Source organism: Camelus dromedarius, chromosome 20 (genome assembly GCF_036321535.1).
Source record: "Camelus dromedarius isolate mCamDro1 chromosome 20, mCamDro1.pat, whole genome shotgun sequence".
NCBI lineage: Eukaryota > Metazoa > Chordata > Mammalia > Artiodactyla > Camelidae > Camelus > Camelus dromedarius.
Window position 1 is genome coordinate 34,425,193 of NC_087455.1, and position 22,439 is coordinate 34,447,631.

General features: G+C 33.3%; 1 protein-coding gene across 3 annotated transcripts in view; it reads left to right on the forward strand.

Annotated features, from left to right (window-relative positions):
• VIRMA (vir like m6A methyltransferase associated) overlaps window positions 1–22,439 on the forward strand; it is a 55,152-nt gene that overhangs the window by 28,047 nt on the left and 4,666 nt on the right. For 2 of the 3 annotated variants that reach the window (XM_010976010.3, XM_064476959.1), the window contains 10 exons: window positions 739–821; window positions 3,111–3,204; window positions 3,346–3,890; window positions 4,415–4,650; window positions 5,125–5,377; window positions 7,054–7,271; window positions 12,451–12,583; window positions 20,446–20,598; window positions 21,046–21,206; window positions 22,006–22,102. In XM_010976010.3, the coding sequence (XP_010974312.1) occupies window positions 739–821; window positions 3,111–3,204; window positions 3,346–3,890; window positions 4,415–4,650; window positions 5,125–5,377; window positions 7,054–7,271; window positions 12,451–12,583; window positions 20,446–20,598; window positions 21,046–21,206; window positions 22,006–22,102 (1,973 nt within the window). The remainder of the gene's footprint in view (window positions 1–738; window positions 822–3,110; window positions 3,205–3,345; window positions 3,891–4,414; window positions 4,651–5,124; window positions 5,378–7,053; window positions 7,272–12,450; window positions 12,584–20,445; window positions 20,599–21,045; window positions 21,207–22,005; window positions 22,103–22,439) is intronic. The other variant, XM_010976012.3, reaches the window with a different exon arrangement.

Sequence of the window (22,439 nt, forward strand, 5' to 3'; positions counted from 1 at the left end):
GGGGGCCATTGTGATTACTTTTAATTTTGTAAAGGCAAATTAGGAAATTGACAAATTTAAAAATTCATGTTAAGGGAAAAGGCACTCAGGAAATGTCCCCCCACGGGTTTAATCCTGTTAGAAATTAATACATTTTGTGTATGATTTTTTCGTAAAATTAAATTTAAACAAATCTTTTAAGCTTTTTTGGGGGGTGGGGAGATTCGGTTTGTTTGTTTGTTTATTTATTTATTTTTTAGTGGAGGTACTGAGAATTTAACCCAGGACCTTGTGTATGCTAAGCACAAGCTCTGCCACTGAGCTATATTACCCCACTGTGAATGCTTTTTTGGAGTGTGGTAATCAGTGTTAGCGTTAGGTGAATAATCAGTATATATTGTTATATTAATTATGAGCAATCAATTTAATAAAATTTTTAAAAATGTTGTAAGTTGGTTGTTGCAAAAAATATTGTTTAGTTAGATGGTCCTGTTTAATCATGTGAACATACAAGTTTTCGGAAACCAAATAACTAAGAGTGGTCACCTCTTATTTCTAAACCAGTATAGGAGAACATTAACATTTCATTTTAAAGTTTGTTTAAAGAACTGGATGTAAGTTTATTCCTGTATAAAAGATTATTGAAATCAGTATGGATCTGATAATGTTTTTCTCTGGAAAAGGATACCTTTACTTCCTTTGTTATAAATGCTTTTATTTTAAAGTAATACATTCTGAATTACTCTTTTTGTTTTTAAGAACTTGGCAAGTGGCTTGAACCTCTGAAAAATGTTAGATTTGAAATTAACTGCATCCCAAACCTAATTGAATATGTTAAACAGGTAAGTAAAACTTTATTTTATGTAACTGTGTGGTAGTATATAGTAATATTACATTAAATCACTTGTATAGACAGTGCAGTTAAATATACTTGATTGATTTGCTAGTCTTGTGGGTATAGATTGGTACTGGGTGTGTATAGGTAGATGGGTGTGTAATTGTGTGTCTACATGAATACAGATGCACACAACTATACTGCTTTCTACTGCCAGATTCTGTCCTATTTTTTTCCCCCTCAAATCAGAATATCACCTACCATTTTGATGATTTGAATCCTCTGATAATGTAACATGTAATTATTTCAGTTAAACTTTAGTGAAAAGGAACTTTTCTCAGAATTTTTAGGTAAAAATTGATGGAGTCTATTCTGGATAATTGCAGTGGCTTTTTTTTAATTTTTGTTAATTTGTGATGGTCAAATCTGCAATTGAAATAATTTATGAAAGTTGAAAACCATAAAATTCATATTACTACAGTTGAAAAATGCATATACAATTCAGGTAATTCATAATGGAAAAATTCATTAAAATTATTGCATCCTTGGAAGGCTGAAAAGTTTTCTTTGTTCCTTAGTTGATCCAATGTGTAGCATGGGAAGAAGGGTTAAAGGTACTTACAGATGCATAAAAAATTTTAAACCAGAGGGGCAGAATGGACCTTGAATTATCTCCTTTCTCATTTAACAGATGAGCTATATGTATTGTGTATATATGTATATGTCTGTGTGTATAAACCATCTTGGTCTTGGATCTGAAATGTGTTACTGAAGTAATGTATGTATATTATCTAATCTGTTGCTATTCTAATCTAGCGAAAAAGAGCTGTTTGGGTTTATCTGCTTCAGATTTTTCTTCATTAACTTGTGTGCTCTTCTCTTTTTTTTCCTCCGTGTCTCCTAAGAATGCTTTAACTCCTGTAGTGCCATCATAGTCTTCTGTTCTTTACTTTATGCCTGTACTGATATTTAGAGCTTTTCATTATATTCAGTCTTTTTTTTTTTTTTAATGAAAGTATTGAGGATTGAACCCAGGACCTTGTGCATGCTAAGCACATGCTCTACCACTGAGCTACACCCTCGCCCCTCATTATATTCAGTCTTTTATTTAGCAGAAGTATAATAGTGTCCTGTAGATTTAGATGGTCAGGTATTTAGGGTACTTGTACACGGTCAGGAGAATATGTAAAGTATCCAATAAGTATCAGATGACTTGGGTAAAGATATTTAACCCAATAAAAATTTTAGTTCTAGATATTTGAATTACGTGCTGTGATTAAAAGAGTTTTAATTTTTATGTAAATCCTTGTCCCGTTAGTTATGATTTTTATAAGTGACTCTCATTCTAATATGTACTAAAAACAGTTGATCTGAGACTGAAACTTCACTCTGTGACTCTCTGCTGCTTTATGTAATTTGTGGAATTATTGAGAGGTAGCAAGAAAGAAATGAAAGATAACCTAAGGTGGGAAATGTATGAGGGAAAGAATTTTCTTATTTTCAAGTTTCTCCTCTGAAGCTCCTTAGAAGCTGAAATAATAACAATAATAACATTTCTTCTAAGTTTTTTAAACCATTTTTATGCTGCTCCATTGAAACTATAAAGATAAAGCAACTTAAACATAACTATTTGTTGCCAGGAAACATAGCATGGACAGGTGCTAAGGTCATAGGCAACTGTATTTCTTTTTCCTCTAGCCATGCCCCAAATGGCCATAAGAACTAGATTCTTGTGGTGTCTGCATTTTTAAAAATGAACGTTATGTAGTAGTAAAATGTTCCCTGTTGCTTCCTCAGTTTTGAAAGAGGTATTAGTACCCACAGGGCTTTGTAAAATCAGTTATTGCTTCATCTTTGGGAAAGAGTATCCAAACAGGAGCTATTTTAAATTCCTAATACAGAGTCTCATACATATCTGTATGCAACCTTTGTTTTAGTCAGTACTTTTTAATATATTTGTACTTGTCTTTGCAATTATTCATTTTATATACATAAATGTATCATATATAGTACAACATACGCCATAGGGCAAGTAACTTTTATAAACTTCATTAGCCTTATTTATGTTTTAAATTTACTTGAGAAGTTTAAAATGATGAAAGTACTCAACTTGAGCCTTTTTTTTTTTTAAATGGAGATATTGGGGATTGAATCCGAGGACCTTGTGCATGCTAAGCATACGCTGTACCACTGAGCCATACCCCCACCCCCTGAAATTCATGTTTGTAACTAATGCCTACTCTGGGTCTGATAGTTACCAAGAAATTAATCTTTCTGTTCATTTTTATTTTTAAAGAATATTGATAACTTGATGACCCCAGAAGGAGTTGGCCTTACCACTGCCTTGCGTGTTCTCTGTAATGTGGCGTGCCCACCACCCCCTGTTGAAGGTAATGTGGCTACTCTGCTTAAAAACTGCTATTTTTTAAGCCTAGTATAAATATCCTTTGTTAAATAAAATATTAAGAAATCTTAATCAGTGAGTAACATGTAAGTAATTAGTTTTTTTTTTCTCCCTTATTTATATGAAGGTCAACAGAAAGATCTGAAATGGAATCTTGCTGTTATTCAGCTTTTTTCTGCTGAAGGAATGGACACCTTTATTCGGGTGCTGCAAAAATTGAACAGTATTCTGACTCAGCCATGGAGGCTCCATGTCAACATGGGGACTACCCTTCACAGAGTTACTACTATTTCAATGGCTCGCTGCACACTCACTCTTCTTAAAACTATGTTAACGGAACTCCTGAGAGGTGGATCCTTTGAGTTTAAGGACATGCGTGTTCCTTCAGCACTTGTGACTTTACACATGCTCCTGTGCTCTATCCCTCTCTCAGGTCGTTTGGATAGTGATGAACAGAAAATTCAGAATGATATCATTGATATCTTACTGACTTTTACACAAGGAGTTAATGAAAAGCTCACAATCTCAGAAGAGACTCTGGCCAACAATACTTGGTCTTTAATGTTAAAAGAAGTTCTTTCTTCAATTTTGAAGGTTCCTGAAGGATTTTTTTCTGGACTCATACTCCTTTCAGAGCTGCTGCCTCTACCATTGCCCATGCAAACAACTCAGGTATCACTTCCATATAACATGCATCTTATAAATGACTGCAGTAACACTTTTTAAAAAGCCAGTGATTTTGCTTTAAAAAAAACAAACAACCCTCATCTCCTTCCCCTAAGAAAGACATAATAACTCGATGAGGGTGAGATAAAACTGAAGAAAGTTGGTCATTAAGGAAATATGGGAGTAACATTTTAAATAAAATTTTGTTAATGTGAATTTTATTATGCTGTTATGTATACTTGTACTTTTGTTATTTTTAATCCTTTTTTCCTCCCTTTATCATGTGTTAGAATTTGCCATTGACTAGGTTGCTTCACCAATGGACTCTGCTCTACTGACTGCTAACCTGAGAACAATAAGTTTTTTAGACGCGTTGAATTCAAGCAAATGTCTAATTGTATAATAGAAAATTAAATGTTTTAAGCATACAGTAAAGATGTTCTTTTCATAACAGTTTTTCCTGAACAGTTTTTGTGACTATAAATAAATATTTAAAATCTACGTACACACACATTATACTTTTTTAACAGGTTATTGAGCCACATGATATATCAGTGGCACTCAACACCCGAAAATTGTGGAGCATGCACCTTCATGTTCAAGCAAAGTTGCTCCAAGAAATAGTTCGCTCTTTCTCTGGCACAACCTGCCAGCCTATTCAACATATGTTACGACGTATTTGTGTTCAATTGTGTGACCTTGCCTCACCAACTGCACTTCTGATTATGAGAACTGTGTTGGATTTGATTGTAGAAGACTTGCAAAGGTATTTTCATTTTGCATTAAAATTTTTTCAAGTTATTTTTGACACATATATTTTTAAACTTAGAATTTGGAAACCAGAGTTTAGAATGCTCAGATAATACATACATATAAATATACACATAAACATATACACATACACACACAGACACAAGTGTATATGAATATATGTAGATTAATTTTAATTAGGAAATTTTATTTCATTATTTCATGTGCAAGCTACCTTGAAGTGTTTGAAGATTTTGGGTGTTTGGAAGGTGAACTATAAAGTACTCTGATTTAAAAAAAAATTACTGAAAACCAGAATTTATAAAATTTTATAGTAATTGTAAAATTCCAGAGAAGTTGCCATATTCAAGGAATGAAATGTTTTTATACAAGATTTGTATAAGTTCAGATGTGTTGAAAAACAAATGTTAGTTAAATAATGCTTTAAAGTTAGGAATTTTGTTTACTAAATGTGTTGATTTTATTTCAGCACTTCAGAAGATAAAGAAAAACAGTATACTAGCCAAACCACCAGGTTGCTTGCTCTTCTTGATGCTCTGGCTTCACACAAAGCTTGTAAATTAGCTATTTTGCATCTAATTAATGGAACTGTTAAAGGGGATGAAAGATATGCAGAGATATTCCAGGAGCTGTTGGCGTTGGTGCGGTCTCCTGGAGATAGTGTTATTCGCCAACAGTGTGTTGAATATATCACATCCATTTTGCAGTCTCTCTGTGATCAGGTATTTATAGTTATTTTATAAATTCTTTGTCTGTTTATGTGTTTTTTAAAAGCTTCTCTTGATGTAAATACTGGCTGTGTACAAAGAGATCTCATCTGTTTCATTACTCTTCCTGTTGTTTAGGGAGGTAATTTGCCCAGTGAGCCAGCAATAAAATGGTTTGGTGCTACATAACTTTCATTGAGTTTGTACTTCACAGGCTTCTCTGAAGAGCTCTTTTCCTTTTCTTTTATGAGAGTGTGTCCTTGGATATTTGTTTTGTGTGCCACTGTATACTTTGGGGTTGGTTATGTCTGGTATGTTCATTTTCCTTCCAGTTACACACCAATTCATTCGTGAGTTTTATAGTTTTGTGATTGAATTAGTATCATGTTCTCTTGGTAGGACAACTTTTGAAGGCATCACAGGCTGCTGTGGTTTTAGTGTATTTCAGACTACTGTGCTCGTAGATGTTGACCAAAAGTAGTAGTATTTCATCTTGCTGTCTGTATTCTTGACATGCAGTTTATAATTCCATGAGTTAGTGAAAATTGTCTTCGCTTTTAAAGCCCATTACTTTTGGGATCTTTGGAGATTTCTCTGCCTAATGGCATTTTAGCCTGTCAAAATGCTACCGCTGTCTAATCAATCAGATGCGATCTTTTTCAGGCAGAATATTTTTAATAGGATTCCATGTTGGAAGATTACCTTTTTCTAGCTAAGAAAAATCCAGTTTAGTTACATTTAACACTCCAGTCAAGAAGGAATATTTTTGGTGTGATTTGTTTCCACAAAAAGGGAACTGGTAGAAAATAGCTTTGGACCTGGTAAAAAGCTATTTTAAGTCCTCCAATCAACTGGTGTTTGCTGTATAATCCACATTGGGTTATTTGAGTACGCTGAATAACACTTTAGCATCCTATCTGTCCTGATCACATAAACCTCGCCTTATTTCCCTTTTATTCAAGCTTTATTTTATAGTTCTAACCCAAGTTGAATACTGGTTTCCATCCAGTATGTTGAAATGATTAAAGGCAATAGTACATACCTAAAAATGTTTCCATAAAATCTATTTTACTTCTGTGAAAAAAAAAAGTAGTGGGATATTCAGCTATTGTTAGGTAAACTTGCCTAGCATTGAAAACTTGAATTTTAAAAGTATATAAAAACTCAAGGAAACTATTTAGTTGGAAGACTGTGCCTAAGTGTTCTTTTGCTCCATCCATTTCTTTGTGTGATGTTTTAAATTCATATATGGATATATTTATTAAAGTTTATTTCTCTGAATGGTTTCTTTATAAATTAAAAAAATATTGAAATGAATGAATAATACAGTAATTTAAAATATTTTAGTACCAAAGTGCTTACCTAACCATTTGAATATAGAAACTACACTCAGTGTAATCCAGAAGGAGAAATTTTTCAAAGAGATGTTGTTTCACAGTAAAAATACTGTAAAGCAAAAATATTTAAGTCTTTATTTCTTTCGGTGTGTATCCTTGTATTAACTTTTATAGGAGGGCAAAACAACTTTGTTCTGAATGTGTTTGAACCTATGTTTGGGATGGGACAGTAACTATAATATTTTGATAATTACTAAGTATTAATTGCTATGTATTTCTGAAATAAAAATACTAAGTGATAGTGATAATCATTTAAAAAATTGTTTTTTCCCCAACTTCCCTCCTCCCTCACAGGACATTGCACTAATTTTGCCAAACTCTTCTGAAGGTTCTATTTCTGAACTGGAGCAGCTCTCCAATTCTCTGCCAAACAAAGAATTGATGGCGTCAATCTGTGACTGCCTCCTGGCTATGCTAGCTAACTCTGAGAGCAGCTACAACTGTTTACTGACATGTGTCAGAACAATGATGTTTCTTGCAGAGCATGATTATGGATTATTTCATTTAAAAAGGTAATGCTTTATCTAATTTAATATACTTCTGGATTTAACCCCTCCCCATATTAATTAATTCATAGCTGTTGTAGAAGGTTGAATATATGATTTCTTTCGTGTGGAGAAATTTTGCATTTATAGAAAAGATTCCTTAGTGGTGAAATGTCCTAGTAATAAGATCTTTAGGATTGAAAATATAAATTGAATAGATAGACATATTGGGCATCTTACAGTATTTAAGAAGGAAATCTTACTGTTCCAGGGATGTTAATTCATGCTCTAAAATAGTTGTTTTGTTGGTACATTCACCTGTAGTTCTTCAGAGATGATGGTAGTGTGATGTTATGGACCCTAAAGCTAAAAGTGCGGATTCTTGTGTGTTTTATTCTCTAGAAGAATGGCTGAGATGAAGTTAATTTGAAATGATATAAACCTCATGCTGTTTAGTCTCTCAAGTGTAATTTCTGTTCTAATCTCTCTGTCCATGTCATCATCTTTTTCTTTGCTATGGAAATAGCTGGCTATCACGTAGATTTCTTTGGGAATTTGTTGAAGTATGTAAGATTATGAGATAGAAGGGATTAAGAAACATATATTTGTGTCTTTCATTAATTCTTGTAACATTGGTTGAAAACTAATGTTCCAGGTACTGTGTTTGGTACTGGATCTTACCTTCTCCACCTCCTTATCTTGTCTCTTCTATATTCTCTCAGTTGGTGGCACCTGCTGAACAGCCAAGTTTTCCCCAACTCCCCTGCCCCTCCATCTCCCAGTCTCTCACCAAAGTCTTTAAATTTTACTTCTTTAATGTCCTTTTTCCTACTGCCTGGGTATTTACTTTATATCCTTTAAAACTCACCTTATATACTACACTTCCAAGAAAACCAAAAAGCTTTCCCTGGTTCCTCCATTCCTGATTGGGTTAGGTGTGCTCACAAAGACTCTGCATACCTCTGCCATAGCAGGATATGTGATGTTGTTGACTCTCCTGCATTCATGTTTCTTGTCCTTTTTTAATCCTAAGTCATGTTAATTGATTCCCTTTTTCTCTCTTTAGCTCTGATCTTTCTGCTAAGCTCCAAGTAACTCATGTATCTATTTGATATCTCTTACTTGGCTATCTAATGGGTATCCAAATTGAACTAAAACAAAGCTATTGATACTCTTGCTTCAAACATGTTTCTGTCTTGCTCATCCCAGTTAATATTATTGCCATCCACCCAGGTATCTTTTCCTCACCCCCTGCATTCAATCCATTGATAAGTCCAGTGCAGTATGTCTCCAAAATACATTCTGAATCTGATCACCTTTCTCTACCGCCATAGTTACCACCCCTGTTCAGTCCACTATCATTTCTTACCCATTGCAATAGCCTCCAGTCTTCTTACTTCTCACTATTATCCTAAAATACATTTTCTTAGGACTCAGACTGATCTTTTTTTTTTTTTTAATTGAAGTATAGTCAGTTTACAGTGTTGGGTCATTTTCTGGTGTACAGCATAATGTCCCAGTCATACATATACATACATATATTCGTTTCCATGTACTTTTTCATTATAGGTTACTACAGGATACTGAATATAGTTCCCTGTGCTTTGCAGAAGAAATTTGCTGTTAATCTCAGCCTGATCTTTTTTAAACTTAGAACAAGATACATGTCATTGTTTTGCTTAAATCCTTCTGATGGCTTCCTGTTACACTGCAAATAAAATTCAGACTCTCTGTAATGATCTTTAAGGCTCTGTACAGCCTGACACTCACTCATCTCTTTGATTTATAGCTCTTTTATCCTAAATTTTGCTCCTTGTCAAGCCCATTCCTACCACCAGACTCTTTTTTTCCTAAAATGCTTTTTCCCTAGTTCTTGACTTACTTCTTCACTTCACTCAGGTATCTGTATAAATATATTTCCTGTCTAAATACCTGTCTGAAATAGCCTATCCTTTGTGTCTCCATTCCTTATTCCCTTTTATATTTTTCACTGTCTTTATACTGTTTGGCATTACGTTATATAGGCCCATCGCTTATTTGGTTGTCTATCTCACTAGAATTTTAGCTACTCAAGGACTTAAATGTATTTTCTTGGCGCGCTCCCCCAGCACCTAGAAACTTGGCTCACAGTAGGTACTATGAAGGAATACTAGAGTCATTTTAGTCCACGGATGTTTGTTGAATGCCCTCTTCTCTGGGACAGACACTTTCCTAGGTGCTGGGGATTTAATTAAAATAAATAAATAAATAAACCGTGCCTTCTTGATGCTTTCATTTTACTAGAGATACACAGATAATAAACATGTAAATAAAAATACATTATATGTTACAGGAAAACAAAGTAGGGCAGAGGGACAATGATGCCAAAGTGAGGGTGAGAGTTGACCAGGGAAGTCCTCACCAAAGGGTGACCCCTGGAACAGAGACCTGAGGGCGGTGAGTGAAACATGTTAATATAGTTGGAGAGAGCAGTTGCTAGTGGCATGCTTGACTTTTCTGAGAAGCAGCTTTGAGGCCATGGTGGCTGCTCTTGAAGTGAGTAAGCAAGGAGAAAAATGATAAGGTATAGGGTCAGAGAAGTGATGGGTGAGTGAGGGAAGGGCAGATCATCAAGGGTGTTTAGGGTTACTTACAGGGGCCATTGTGAGGTTTTGAGCAGAGGTGTAGCATGATCTGGCTTTTATCTGACCTTTTAAAAAATAAACAGATCATTATATACTTTGCATATAGTCCTCACAACAATCCTGAAGCAGGTCCCACTCAAAAGAATTTTTTTTTGTTTTGGAGATATTTTTGTAATTCTCCTAAAAGTCTAAAATTAATACTACAGAGTTCAGATATACCTTTCATCCAGGTTACCCTTATGTTAATGTCTTATATAATCACTGAATTCAAAGCCAGCCATTCAGAACTAAGAAACTAACCTGGGCACAATACTATTAACCAAAATACAGAACGTATTTAGATTTTACCCGTTTTTCTAGTAATGCTCTTTTTCTATTTCAGGATCCAAGACAGGATCTTACACTGCTTTTAGTTGTAATGTATCCTTTTTCTCTTGTATCCACGTTCTTTATGACCTTGAAATTTTTGTAGGGTACTCAATTTAGATTTGATATGTTCTCATAATTAGATTGAGATTTTGCTTTACTGAGAAGGATGCTACAGAGGCTTTGTACCTTTGTGAGTACATCATGTTAGGAAATACATCATGTATTACTGTTGATACTAACCTTGATCGCTTGACTGAGATGTTGTCTGCCGAGATTTTTTGTACGGCAGACTTACTAATTTTCCATTTTTAAATACTAAGCATTTTGAAGAATATACTTTGAGACTATGTAAATGTCCTATTTCTACTTAAAACTTTCATCTATCAATTTTTGTATCCATCAGTGAATCTTGACATGTGGCAGTTATTACTGAGGTGTTCTGATGGTAATTTCCTGTTTCTCTCATTCCTTTTTCATCTATTAATTATCTTTCTGTAAGGAAGAATTCATCACTTTCATTTATTTACTTATTTGGGTATATTTATCAGTATGGACTCATGGGTATTAATTTTTTTCTTATGTAATAACCTAACACTATTATTATTTATTTTGTTTCTCAACTTCTGTCACTGATTTTGGTCCCTCTCATTGGATAGAGCTAGGAAATATATATGTGTCCTAACTCATGCATTCATACACATCTGCATTTATTTTTTGCATCTCTTTGTTTGTGTGTATTTTAATAAATGAGTTCATACAGATACTTTGACTCTAAATCTAAAATCAGAAGATTGATGCTGGCTTTCCCCCTTTCTTTGTAACCTTACCCGTGTTTTGTGTTGTACAGTTCTGTGGATTTTAACAGATGTGTAGAGTCATGTGTCTGTCACCACATTTCCATACAAAGTCATTTCCATCACCCCAGCATTCTAGTGTGCTACCCCTTTATAGACAACTTCTGTGTAAGCTGACTGGCAAAATGCCAGATTTTGGTATTGCTATTTGTTTTTTTAATTGTAGACATTCTAAAAGGTGTATAGTGGACCTCAGTTTTTGGTAGAACATCAAAGTAAGTCTCATTTTCTTAAGGTTATATGTAGAGGCTACTAATTGGTATAGTCCCAATTTTGAATCCATGTTTTTTCCATTAATTGTATTCTCTTTGTATTTAATCTCATTTGTTGTGCCTTGTCTATTTCATTATTTTATAAAGTTCTCAAAAGCAGTAGTCTTATCTTCCTCTCTTTTGTATTGTTTTACCCAAGTCTTGTATGATGGCATCTCAGAATCTAGCCGCATTTTAAAAATGCAGACACCACATGTTTAGTGTTAATATCATACTTACTTTCATTTTGACTAATTATGTTACAGCTTAACAGACATAATTGAATTAGAATTCTCTGCCCTTGAAATTCTCTTTTGATCAACTAAGAACTGTATAAATGCTTAGCATGACTTTCGCAGGACTGTGTATTGTCATGATTTCGGATACATATCATGATTGTTACTTATGCTGAAATTTCTCTGTATCGGGGTTGGCAAATTACGGGCCACAGGACAAATCCAGCCTGCCACCAGTTTGTGTAAAGAAAGTTTCATTGGAGTAGAGCCAGCGTGTATATGTTACCTACAGCTGCTTTCCTGCTGCACCAGCAGCTGAGTAGTTGTGACTGAGACTGCTCTTTTGTATAGAGAGAAACAGACTGAGTTGTGTATAACCAGCAAATCCTGAAATATTTATCATCCGACTCTTTACATAAGAAGTTTGCTGACCCCCACTCTATACATTCGATTTCCTTCTGTCACGTTACAGTGTCATAACAGAATCATTCTTTGTAGTGTTGTGTAAAGTAGACTTTCTAGTCAGGCTTCTGAGACGGCTGTAACCTCATGTTAGAGGGGTTGTAAAAGGTTATAAAATGTGTAAAAATGGGGAACCTGCAAATTTCTTTTGCTAGGTTTTATATCTTTATTATTTGGGGTAAGTTTTTTCTTTCAGAGCTTTTGAAGCTTATCTTCTTTAAAAGGATATATCAACTATAAAAAATGCTTTGTTACATGGTTTGTGTAACAGACATACCAGAGTACTTTTTGCATTTTTTTAAAATGGTAGACTAAATTTTATTCTGTCTGAACTGAGGTAGTTTATTTCTCATACTAGTTTTATACATTCAAATTTTAAGAAATTGCCTCTCTATTTTCTTTATTTACAGTTCTTTAAGGAAAAACAGTAATGCTCTGCATAGTTTACTGAAACGAGTGATCAGCACATTTAGTAAAGACACAGGTGAACTTGCATCTTCATTTTTGGAATTTATGAGACAAATTCTTAACTCTGACACAATGGTAAGCATATGTGTATATATATACACACACATGTTTTTGATATTTCTTAAATTTGCAAACTTTTATGTAAGTTAGAAAAATCACTTGGGTTCAAAAATACCTTGGAATAATGTTTTTTAGAAATTGAAACTTAGAATACTGTTTTTTTCCTATGTCCTCACCCTACTATAAATAAAAGTTTTTAATTTATAAAAAAGATATTTAAGAGTAGAATTTATTGATCTCTAATTTATTAGGCACCATTATTAACTTATAAATATTCTGACTTTGCAGTTTAAAATAGAGAAAAATCCTACCTATAGTGCCTTTTTTTTTCCTTTTGACATAATTCTTTACATTGAGTTACTTTGCTAGGGTCATTCAGAATCAAGTTTTATCAGTCTCTTAATTAAGCATTTAATTACTGTCATTTAATTGAGCATTTACTGGCTGTGTTTTGGATGTTGTGATTTTAGGGTGAATTTAAAGTTTTTATTATACTAGAGTATTTTGGATTCATCATAGATATGAATTAAAGATGTTTCCCCAATTCTAAAATCTTATTGTTAAAATCTAATTAAAAATTCTCTCATTAGTATTTTCCAAAATCATGATACATATATTGTGGGCACAATTCCAGAAGCCATTAATAGGCCTGCCTTTAAAAAATGTTTCCAAATAAGTGTGGAAATATATCCCCAGATGGAGCTTAACTATGCACATTAGTGTATTCAAAGCTTTAAAAGTACTGGATAAATAGAAACTTGCTTTACTGCAGTCTAATCCAGTTTTGTCCAAATGTATTGCCTGCAAAATTGTGTGTGTGTTTGTGTGTAGCTGTTAACATCCTTTAGGTTGGTATTCTCTCAATAGTGGTTTAAGAAATTCAGGTCATCTTTAAGATTTCTCACTAGAAAGAGTTATAGAGGGCCTGTTTAGTACAGTATTACCAAAATAAATGTATGTGATGATTTCATAAGAAAAAGCTAAACTGACTGTTTAGTGTACTTGTCTTGTGTGTGCAATTCATATTGAGACTGTTTCCTCCATTAAGCCCTTCTTGGCTGCCTGTGGTGTTTGCAGTTATTGTCATACTGATTTTGTTGTAAAATTATTGGGTTTTTAGTGTCATATGTAGTTTATTAAAGTGATTATATTTACTAGTTGCTTTGATTCTGAAAGATTTGCCTACTCAACAGTAGGACTGTAGCTACCATAAAGGAATTTTAGAGTTTTACTTGATGGAGGACTACTTATTAATTTTACCAGATGCTAAGTTACGTGTTTTTAATAAACCAGTTTGACAGATTTTCTTACACATATCATCAGTTAAACTGTTCCTAGTCAAAAACTACTAACCGGTGTTCATTCATGCTGTCCAGGATCTGCTGGGCCCTCGGGACTGCTAATTAATGCTTTTATTCATCCCTTATCAATGCATTTTCTTTTCTTACTTCCTTCATTGGGAAGATCAAGCCCATCCTGTTTTATTTCTAAATGCTTTTTCTCTCCCTGAGATTCTTTCCCTGTTCTTTCTGCTCTATTGTTCCTTCCTTAATCAGAAGAAAATGTACCTCTGCATCACTTCATTTCTATTTATGATGTAGGTCTTATCTCTTCTAATAACCTGCCTGATTTCTTTTCCCTCTTCTGTATTTCCCTCTCCGGTCTCTCCTTGCCCCAGGTTAGTGTACAGAATCTCTGATATCCTAAATCAAATTTATTATCTTTCCCCATAAACTTGATTCCTCTTTTATGTGCCTTGCTTGTATATTGATCTTCCTCTGATCTTCAAGTTAGAAATCATAAACAGGGGCTAACTTTCCCCCTTTTGTTCATCATCTTCAGCAGCTGCTAATTCTTAAAAGCTTTATTCAGAAAACCTTTTATACTTCATTTCTTATTTTGTGTTTCACTACTGTTACCTTAGATTTCTCCTTCGTGCTCCTTTTTTCATAACATTTTCTTGATATAATCCATGACCCATAAAATTCACTGACATTTATTAATAAATTAAATTAATGAATAAAACTGACAGTTCAGTGGCTTTTAGTATATTCATAAGATTGTGCAACCATGACCACTAATTTCAGAATATTTTTATAATGCCAAAAAAAATTCTGTGCCCATTAAGAGAAACTCCCCACTCCCTCTTTCTTCTAGCTCCTGGTAGTAACTAATCTGTTTTTCTGTCTCTGTCAATTTCTGCAGAAAAACTGCTGGGATTTTGATAGGGATTATATTGAATCTGTCGTTCACTTTGGGCAGTATTACTGTCTTAATGCTGTTAAGTCTTCATGTTCATGGACGTGGTATGCTTTCCATTTAGGTTGTCTTTGATTTCTGTCTATGATGTTTTATAATTTTCAATGTACAAGTCTTGTACCGCTTTTTGTTAATTTTATGCCTTGAAATTGGGAATTTTTTTAATGCTGTTGTAAATGGAATTATTCCTTAGTTTCATTTCTAAATGTTCTTTGCTAGTGTTTAGAAATGCAACTGATTCTTATACATTGATATCGTGTCCTGCAACCTTGCTGAACTTGTTTATTAGTTTTGATAGTGTTTTTAGTGATTTCCTTAGAGTTTTCTAAATACAGGTTAATGTCATCTACAAATAGAAATAGTCTAGCTTCTTCCTTCTGGATATGTTTTCTTTCTTTTTCTTGCCTTTTTGTCCTACCAAGATCCTCCAGTGCATGTTGAATAAAGGTGGCAAGAGTTGACATCTTTGTCTTGTTCTTGATCTTAGGGAGAAGGCTTTCAATCTTTCACTTAAATATGATGTTAGCTATGGTTATTCACAGGTGCCCTTTATCAGGCTGAAGAAATTCTGTTCTGTTCCTAGTTTGTTGAGTGTTTTTTTTTCATGAAAGGGTATTATTAAATGCTTTTTCTGTGTCTGTTGAAATGATCATGTTTTTTTCCCACATTCTGTCTTACATTGATTGCTTGTCATGTGTTGAACTGACCTTGTATTGCTGGAATAAATCCCACTTGTTTGTGGTGTACCATCCTTTTGATACGTTGCTAGATTCAGTTTGCTTTACTTTATTGAAGATTTTTAGGTCTGTATTCATAGGAAATTGGTGTATAGCTTTCTTTTCTTGAGGCATCTTTGGCCTTCATGGAGTGAATTAGGAAGTATTCTCTACTCTTTTATTTTTTTGGAAGTTTGTGAAGGATTGATGTTAATTCTTTAAACATTAGGGAGAATTCACCAATGAAGCCATTTTGTCCTGGGCTTTTCTTTGTGACAAGTGTTTTTGCATACTAATTAAATAGCTTTGCTTGATACAAATCTATTTGGATTTTCTGTATCTTGAATCAGTTTTAGTAGTTTGTGTCTTTTTAAGAATCTGTTTCTCTTCATTCAACTACATTACCAACTTGATGGCACAGAATTGTTCATAATTTTTCCTTATAAACTCTTTTTTCTTGGTTGTTAATGATATCCTCTTTTTCATTCTTGATTTTAATAATTTGAGTGTTCTCTCCTTTTTTTCTCCCCTTTTGTTAGTCTAGCTGTTGTCAGATTTGTTGATCTTTCCAAATAACCAAATTTTGGTTTCTTTGATTTTCTTCTGTTTTTAATTCACTGTTTCATTTATTTCTGCTTTAATCTTTATTATTTCCTTTGTTTTACTTGTTTTCTTACTCTTCTTTTGCTAGTTTTGTAAGTTGGACATTTAGATTGTTGATTTGAGATCTTTTTTAATGTAAGTATTTATAGTTATAAATTTCCCCCTGTGTAATGCTTTTGGTATGTCATGTTTTTGGTTTTGTTCATCTCCAAGTGTTTTCTTAATTTTCTTTTTTTGGTACATTGATTTAAGGAAGGAGTTTAACTTCCACATAATTGTGAATTTCTTAAATTTCCTTCTGTAATTGATTTATGTATAATTTTATTCTATTGTGGTCAGAGACCTTACTTTGTATGATTTCAGTCTTTTTAAATTTATTGAGGCTACTTTTACAGCCTAGGGGTATCCTGGGGAAGTTTCCAACTCTTATTGTGAATTGTCTATTTCTCTCTTTACTTCTGTCATTTTTTGCTTCATGCATCTTGGGGCTCTATTGTCAGGTGCATATATTTTCATAATTGTTATATCTTCCTGATGGATTGACCCCTTTGTTGTTATAAAATGTCCTTCTTTGTGTCCAGTAGTAACTTTTATCTAAATATTTATTTTGTGTTATTGGTACAGCCACTCTAGCTTTGTTTTGGTTATTGTTTGTATAGTATATTTTTTTTCTACTCTTTTACTTATAATCTGTATTTTTAAAATCTAAAATGTGTCTCTTATAGACAGCATATAGTTGGATCATGTTTTGTTTTGTTTGGTCATTTACGTTCTGCCAATTTCTTCATTTTGATTGGTATTTCAGTCCATTTATGTTTAATTATTGATAGATAGGATTTATGTCTGTTGTATTGCTCTTTACTTCCTATGTATCTTTTTTGTTTCACTTTATCTCCATTGTGTATTTTTTTGCATTAAACAAATGCCGTTTGTTTTAATTTTAATTTCCTTTTTCTTTTACCCTTTTTTTATGTTGTTTTCTTAGTGGTGACCCTGTATACTACGTTTGACACCTTAAATTAGAACAGTCTTGTTCTGATTAATCCCAACATAATTTCAATAATATACAAAAACTGCTGCAGCATAGCTTTGTTCCCTTCCTTTTGTGCTGTTATCATCATACAAATTACATATTTATACATTATGAGTCCATGTTCACAGCTTTATCATTATTGCTTTATTCTGTTGTTTTTTAATTCAGATAGGAGAAGAAAAGTTACAAACAAAAATGTGTTTATATTGCTTTTTACCTAACCTTTACTGACACTTTTTATTTTTTCATGTGGGTTCAAGTTACTGTATAGTGTCCTTTCATGTCAGCCAGGACTCCCTTTAGTATTTTTTGTAGAGTAGGTCTGCTAGTGACAGATTCTCTCACTGTTTTTAAAAAAATTTGAGAAAGTCTTTATTTCTCTCATTTTCGAAAGACAGTTTTGTCAGTTGTAGAATTCTTTGATAGTGTTTTGCTTTTGGCACTTTGTATATGTTTTCCTTCTACATTCTGGCTTCCATGGTTTCTGACAATAAATCAGCTGTTAATCTTTTATTAGTTGAGTCACCTCTTTCTTACTGCTTTCAAGATTCTTTGTTTTTGTCTCTTGACAGTTTGATCATGATGTGTCTAAATGTGGATCTCTGAGTTTATTCTACTTGGAGTTTGTTGTTCTCTCTCTCTCTGGTCAAATTATAATCTGTTTATAGTGCCTGTTTTAATGCATCCCAATTTGTGAATCCCCCCTTTTTTATTGTGAAGCCTTTTGATATTACTTTTCTTTCTGTACACTTCACAGCACGTTATTGGATTTCTTTTTGTAGATCATTTACACGCCTGTTTGCCATTTCTTACTTTGCTATCCGAATGTTAGGTCACTTAGGTCAGAGACCATGTCTTAACTAGCTTTTTCCCAGAGGTCTTGTACAATTTAATAGCTGAAGTGTTTGACATATGATTAAGGAGACTTGAAATGGTATCACAAACAAACTTGATAGAATTTTCATTCTTCTGAAATAACTTTGTAGATTATAGTTTTCTAAATCTTTAAAAAAATCTTTCTTACTACTCACAGTAATGTACATAAAGAAAACTTCAAACTTTGGGCTAAATTTGAGCCAAGATTTTCTAAAACTCATTTTAGTAACAGATAAGTAGATTAGAATTTAAAATGCTCTTGATTTTGTTCAAAACTTTATGATCATGGAAAAGCAAGATAGTAGGGAGAGATGAAAACTTTACATCATTTCAGATATTTTAATTACTTGGTAGTTTTAAATCTTTCCACAATCTTATTTTTAAGAAAATAGATTTTACTTTTTAGAGCAAAATTGAGTGGAAGGTACAGAAAGTTCCCATATACCGCTTACCCCCCACTCCCCCACACAACCTCCCTTACTATCGACCTATCAACCTCCTACACAACAGTGATACATTTGTTAAAACTGACGAACATACATACACATTATCATTATCCATGTCAAAGACCATAGTTTATATTAGGGTCCACTCTCAGTATTGAACATTCTGTGGGTTTTGGCAGATGTATAATGAATGACATGTAGCCACCATTAGAGTGTCTTACAGAGAGTTTACTGTCCTAAACTCCTCTGTGCTCCTTCTCCTCTAACCCCTGTCAACAGCTGATCTTTTTACTGTCTTCATAGTTTTTCCCTTTTCAGAATGTTATATAATTAGAATCATACAGTATGTGGCAGGTGTTCCATGTCTTTTCATGGCGTGATAGCCCATTTCTTTTTAGTGCTGAATAGTATTCCAGTGTGTAGATGCACTACATTTTATTTACTTATTCACCTAGTGAAAGGCATCCCAGTTGCTTCTAAGTTTTGGCAATTATGAACAAAGCTGCTGTAAAGATCTTTGTGTAAGTTTTTTTTTGATAGACATAGGTTCTCCTTTCTTTTTTTAATTTATTATTTTGTTCTGGTTTCTGTGACCTTTAAAAATAATAGTCGTTAAGATGCTTTCTGATTCAGCTATATGAAACTCTCCATCTCTAGTAAACGTGGTATGAATAACTAAGTGAGGAATGAAGCCAGATAGATGCCTTGATAATTTGTTACCTGGTTAATATGCTTATTTCTACAAAATATATCCAGTGTGTTAAGTTATACATTTTAAGAACATTTAGGGGACAGTTTAAATATAACTTTTCACAGTCTGTTTCTATTAATGCACTCTAATTATTTTTAACTCATTTACTTTAGTTTTTATTTTCCTAAGTAAAACATGAACACCATCAACCTACCCTTCACCCTCACCTCCAAACAGCAAGTAAAACCCTTGTGGACATGATGGTTTATTGAATTTCTCATTAAGACTGTATGTCCTCTTCCTTAATACAATGTAAATGACTTCCTCGGTCTAGAGTTTTCTGAAAGGAACAAGTGTGCTTCAGGCACAGTATCAGTTTGAGTAGAAATCTGTTAAGAATAATTTTCACTTAGTTTTCACTGAAATGTGTCCAGTTATAGGCCGAATAGTAGGAGCTACAAACAAAATTTCAATTCTTACTGTATATTTAAAATTACTGAATCCTACAGCTGGATTGGTGGGACCAGTATTCATTTTGAGCTATTTAAAACAGGGCTGGGTTGAGGGGAGGGAAATAGCTCATTGGTAGAATGCATACTTAGCATGCACGAGGTCCTGGGTTCAATCCCCAGTACCTCCATTAAAAAAAAATCTATAAACCAAGACTGTGTTCTAAAGATTTGAAACTACTTAAGTGTTCTTTCATATGTGCAAATAAGAATGTATTTATTGTCATTAACAAAGTTTGTTTTGTCTGATGAATTTTCTTATTTTATTATGTGGCATACTTTTTAAAGCAGAAAATGTTAATTTTTCTGTCTGACGGCATGTATTCTTAAATATGACAGTTACTGTTTTTTTTCAGTTGTTTGCCTTATCTCCAGAAAGATAAATTCAGCTTCCATTAGTTCTTTGTTATAGCAGACATTTTATTCACTTGAATATCAATTAGTATATTACGTTTCCTGCCAGTGTCAGTGTATTTGTCATTGGATTTTTTTTTTTTTTTGAGAAATCTTGGTGCCAGTAAGTTGAATATATGTGTTCACCTATTTATTTTGTGAGTCTTAACTCAAAGAAAACTTATTTCAGCTTTAAGCTCACTAAATTTTTCTTAAAACTAGCCATTTGTACTGATATAAAACCAAAACATTGAGGGGAAGATTGTGGCAATCTTAAATATCTGAGTAAGTTTGGAAGCATTTTTGCAAATTTCACTGCTCTCAAATTTAACTTGTGTGTGACATTTACAGGGATGTTGTGGAGATGATAGTGGTCTCATGGAAGTAGAGGGAGCTCATCCATCACGGACGATGAGTATTAATGCTGCAGAGCTAAAACAGCTTCTACAAAGCAAAGAAGAAAGTCCAGAAAATTTGTTCCTTGAACTAGAGAAGCTTGTTTTGGTAAAAAAGAAACAATAGAAACAAAATAAAAATGGCTTATTCTCAGGAAATAATTTTCTTCACAGTTTGACTAGTACAAATTTTTTTAGTGACCTTTTTAAAATAGTGAACCCTCAGTTGGGTATTTATACTCAGAATTAGTAATTCGGAGTGAAGTCCTCCATACTGATATGAATTTTAAGGAGTACATGAAGGCAGTACTTTTGGAATTGTCTTTTGTTTGAATGCAGGGTGCCATCTGCTACCATTCTTTAGAAATAAAATGACAAGTGTTTTTGGTGTTTATTTTAATATGTTTAATGTTAAGCTGATAATTTCTTGATGGTGCTCTAAATTTCTTAGTGATGAAATAATACCACTTTTTTTACTAAAGAGTCAGTAGATTATGGGCATAAATGTTCAGGTTTTACCTGCATCCTCTTATTTTATGCTGTTTTTTGTATCTAGGAGCATTCAAAAGATGATGATAATCTGGATTCTTTGTTGGATAATGTGGTTGGACTTAAGCAGATGCTGGAGTCATCAGGTGATCCTTTACCTCTTGGTGACCAGGATGTAGAACCAGTACTTTCAGCTCCAGAATCTCTCCAGAATCTGTTTAACAATAGGTAAAACATGCAATGTTATGGTTGAGTAGATATTATGCATATAACGGCTTGGGGTCAAGAGAAGGCCATCAAATTATTTTTCTGTGCAGGTCAGATAGTAAAAATTCTAGTCTTTGTGGACCACATTCAGTCTCTCTTGCATATTCTTCTGTAGCTTTTTGCTTGTTTCTTTTGTTTTTTTAAAAAAGGCTTTAAAAATATGCAAACCATTCTTGCTTGCAGGCTGTACAAAAACAGGTTGGCAGAATGAGGAACCATAGTTTGCTGGTCTCCTCATCTATAGGATATCTCTCTTGATCTTTGGAACACTATCCTTTTAGAGTATAATATGTATTTAATGTGATAGAATTATTTTCTAAATTAAGAAAAATTACACATTGGTACAATGTAATAAACTTGGCTTTTTAGAAGTAAAACTAGGGTTGTTTTATTTTATTGAAAGATCAAATTTGTCACGAGGATTAGTTTCCAGGTTACTGGTTTTCAAGAATACTTAATTTTTTTTTTTTTTTGTGGGGAGAGGTAATTAGGTTTATTTATTCTTTAATGGAGGTACTGGGGATTGAACCCAGGACCTCGTGCATGCTAGTCATGCACTTTGCCACTGAGGTATACCCTCTCCTCAAGAATACTTAATTCTTAAATAGTTTCTTGAAGGAATCTTTTTAAGTGCTAATTTTACTAATCCTTCAGAGGATAATATTTTTAATTGTACTGTACCACAGATTTTACTTAGAAGGTAAGCTAAAATATTTGATTTTGGAATTCTGCTTTTTAACAAATACTTTTCTTATTCTAGAACTGCATATGTGCTAGCTGATGTCATGGATGATCAGTTGAAATCTATGTGGTTCACTCCATTTCAGGCTGAAGAGATTGATACAGATCTGGATTTGGTATAAGTAATTTTATTACTAAATACTTAGAAAAATGTTACTTTTTTGTTGTTTCTTAGTGTATTGTTAGTTCAAAAATTGATTATATATTGTATGGCTGTTTAAAGTCTGTCTCAGGACCAGTAGGGCATTATTTTTATGTCAGTCGCCCACTTAATGGTGTCCAGGACTCTCAGTTTTTTTTGCTACTTGTTTTCTCTCTTTCTACATAGTGATCTGTATATTTGAGAATGAGATTCTTCTCATTTTTGCATAAGTACTCTAAAGCACTTTGGTTACCTATATTTATAGGGTATAGAATAGAGTAAAGTATCCCATGGAATTATAATTAATTCTT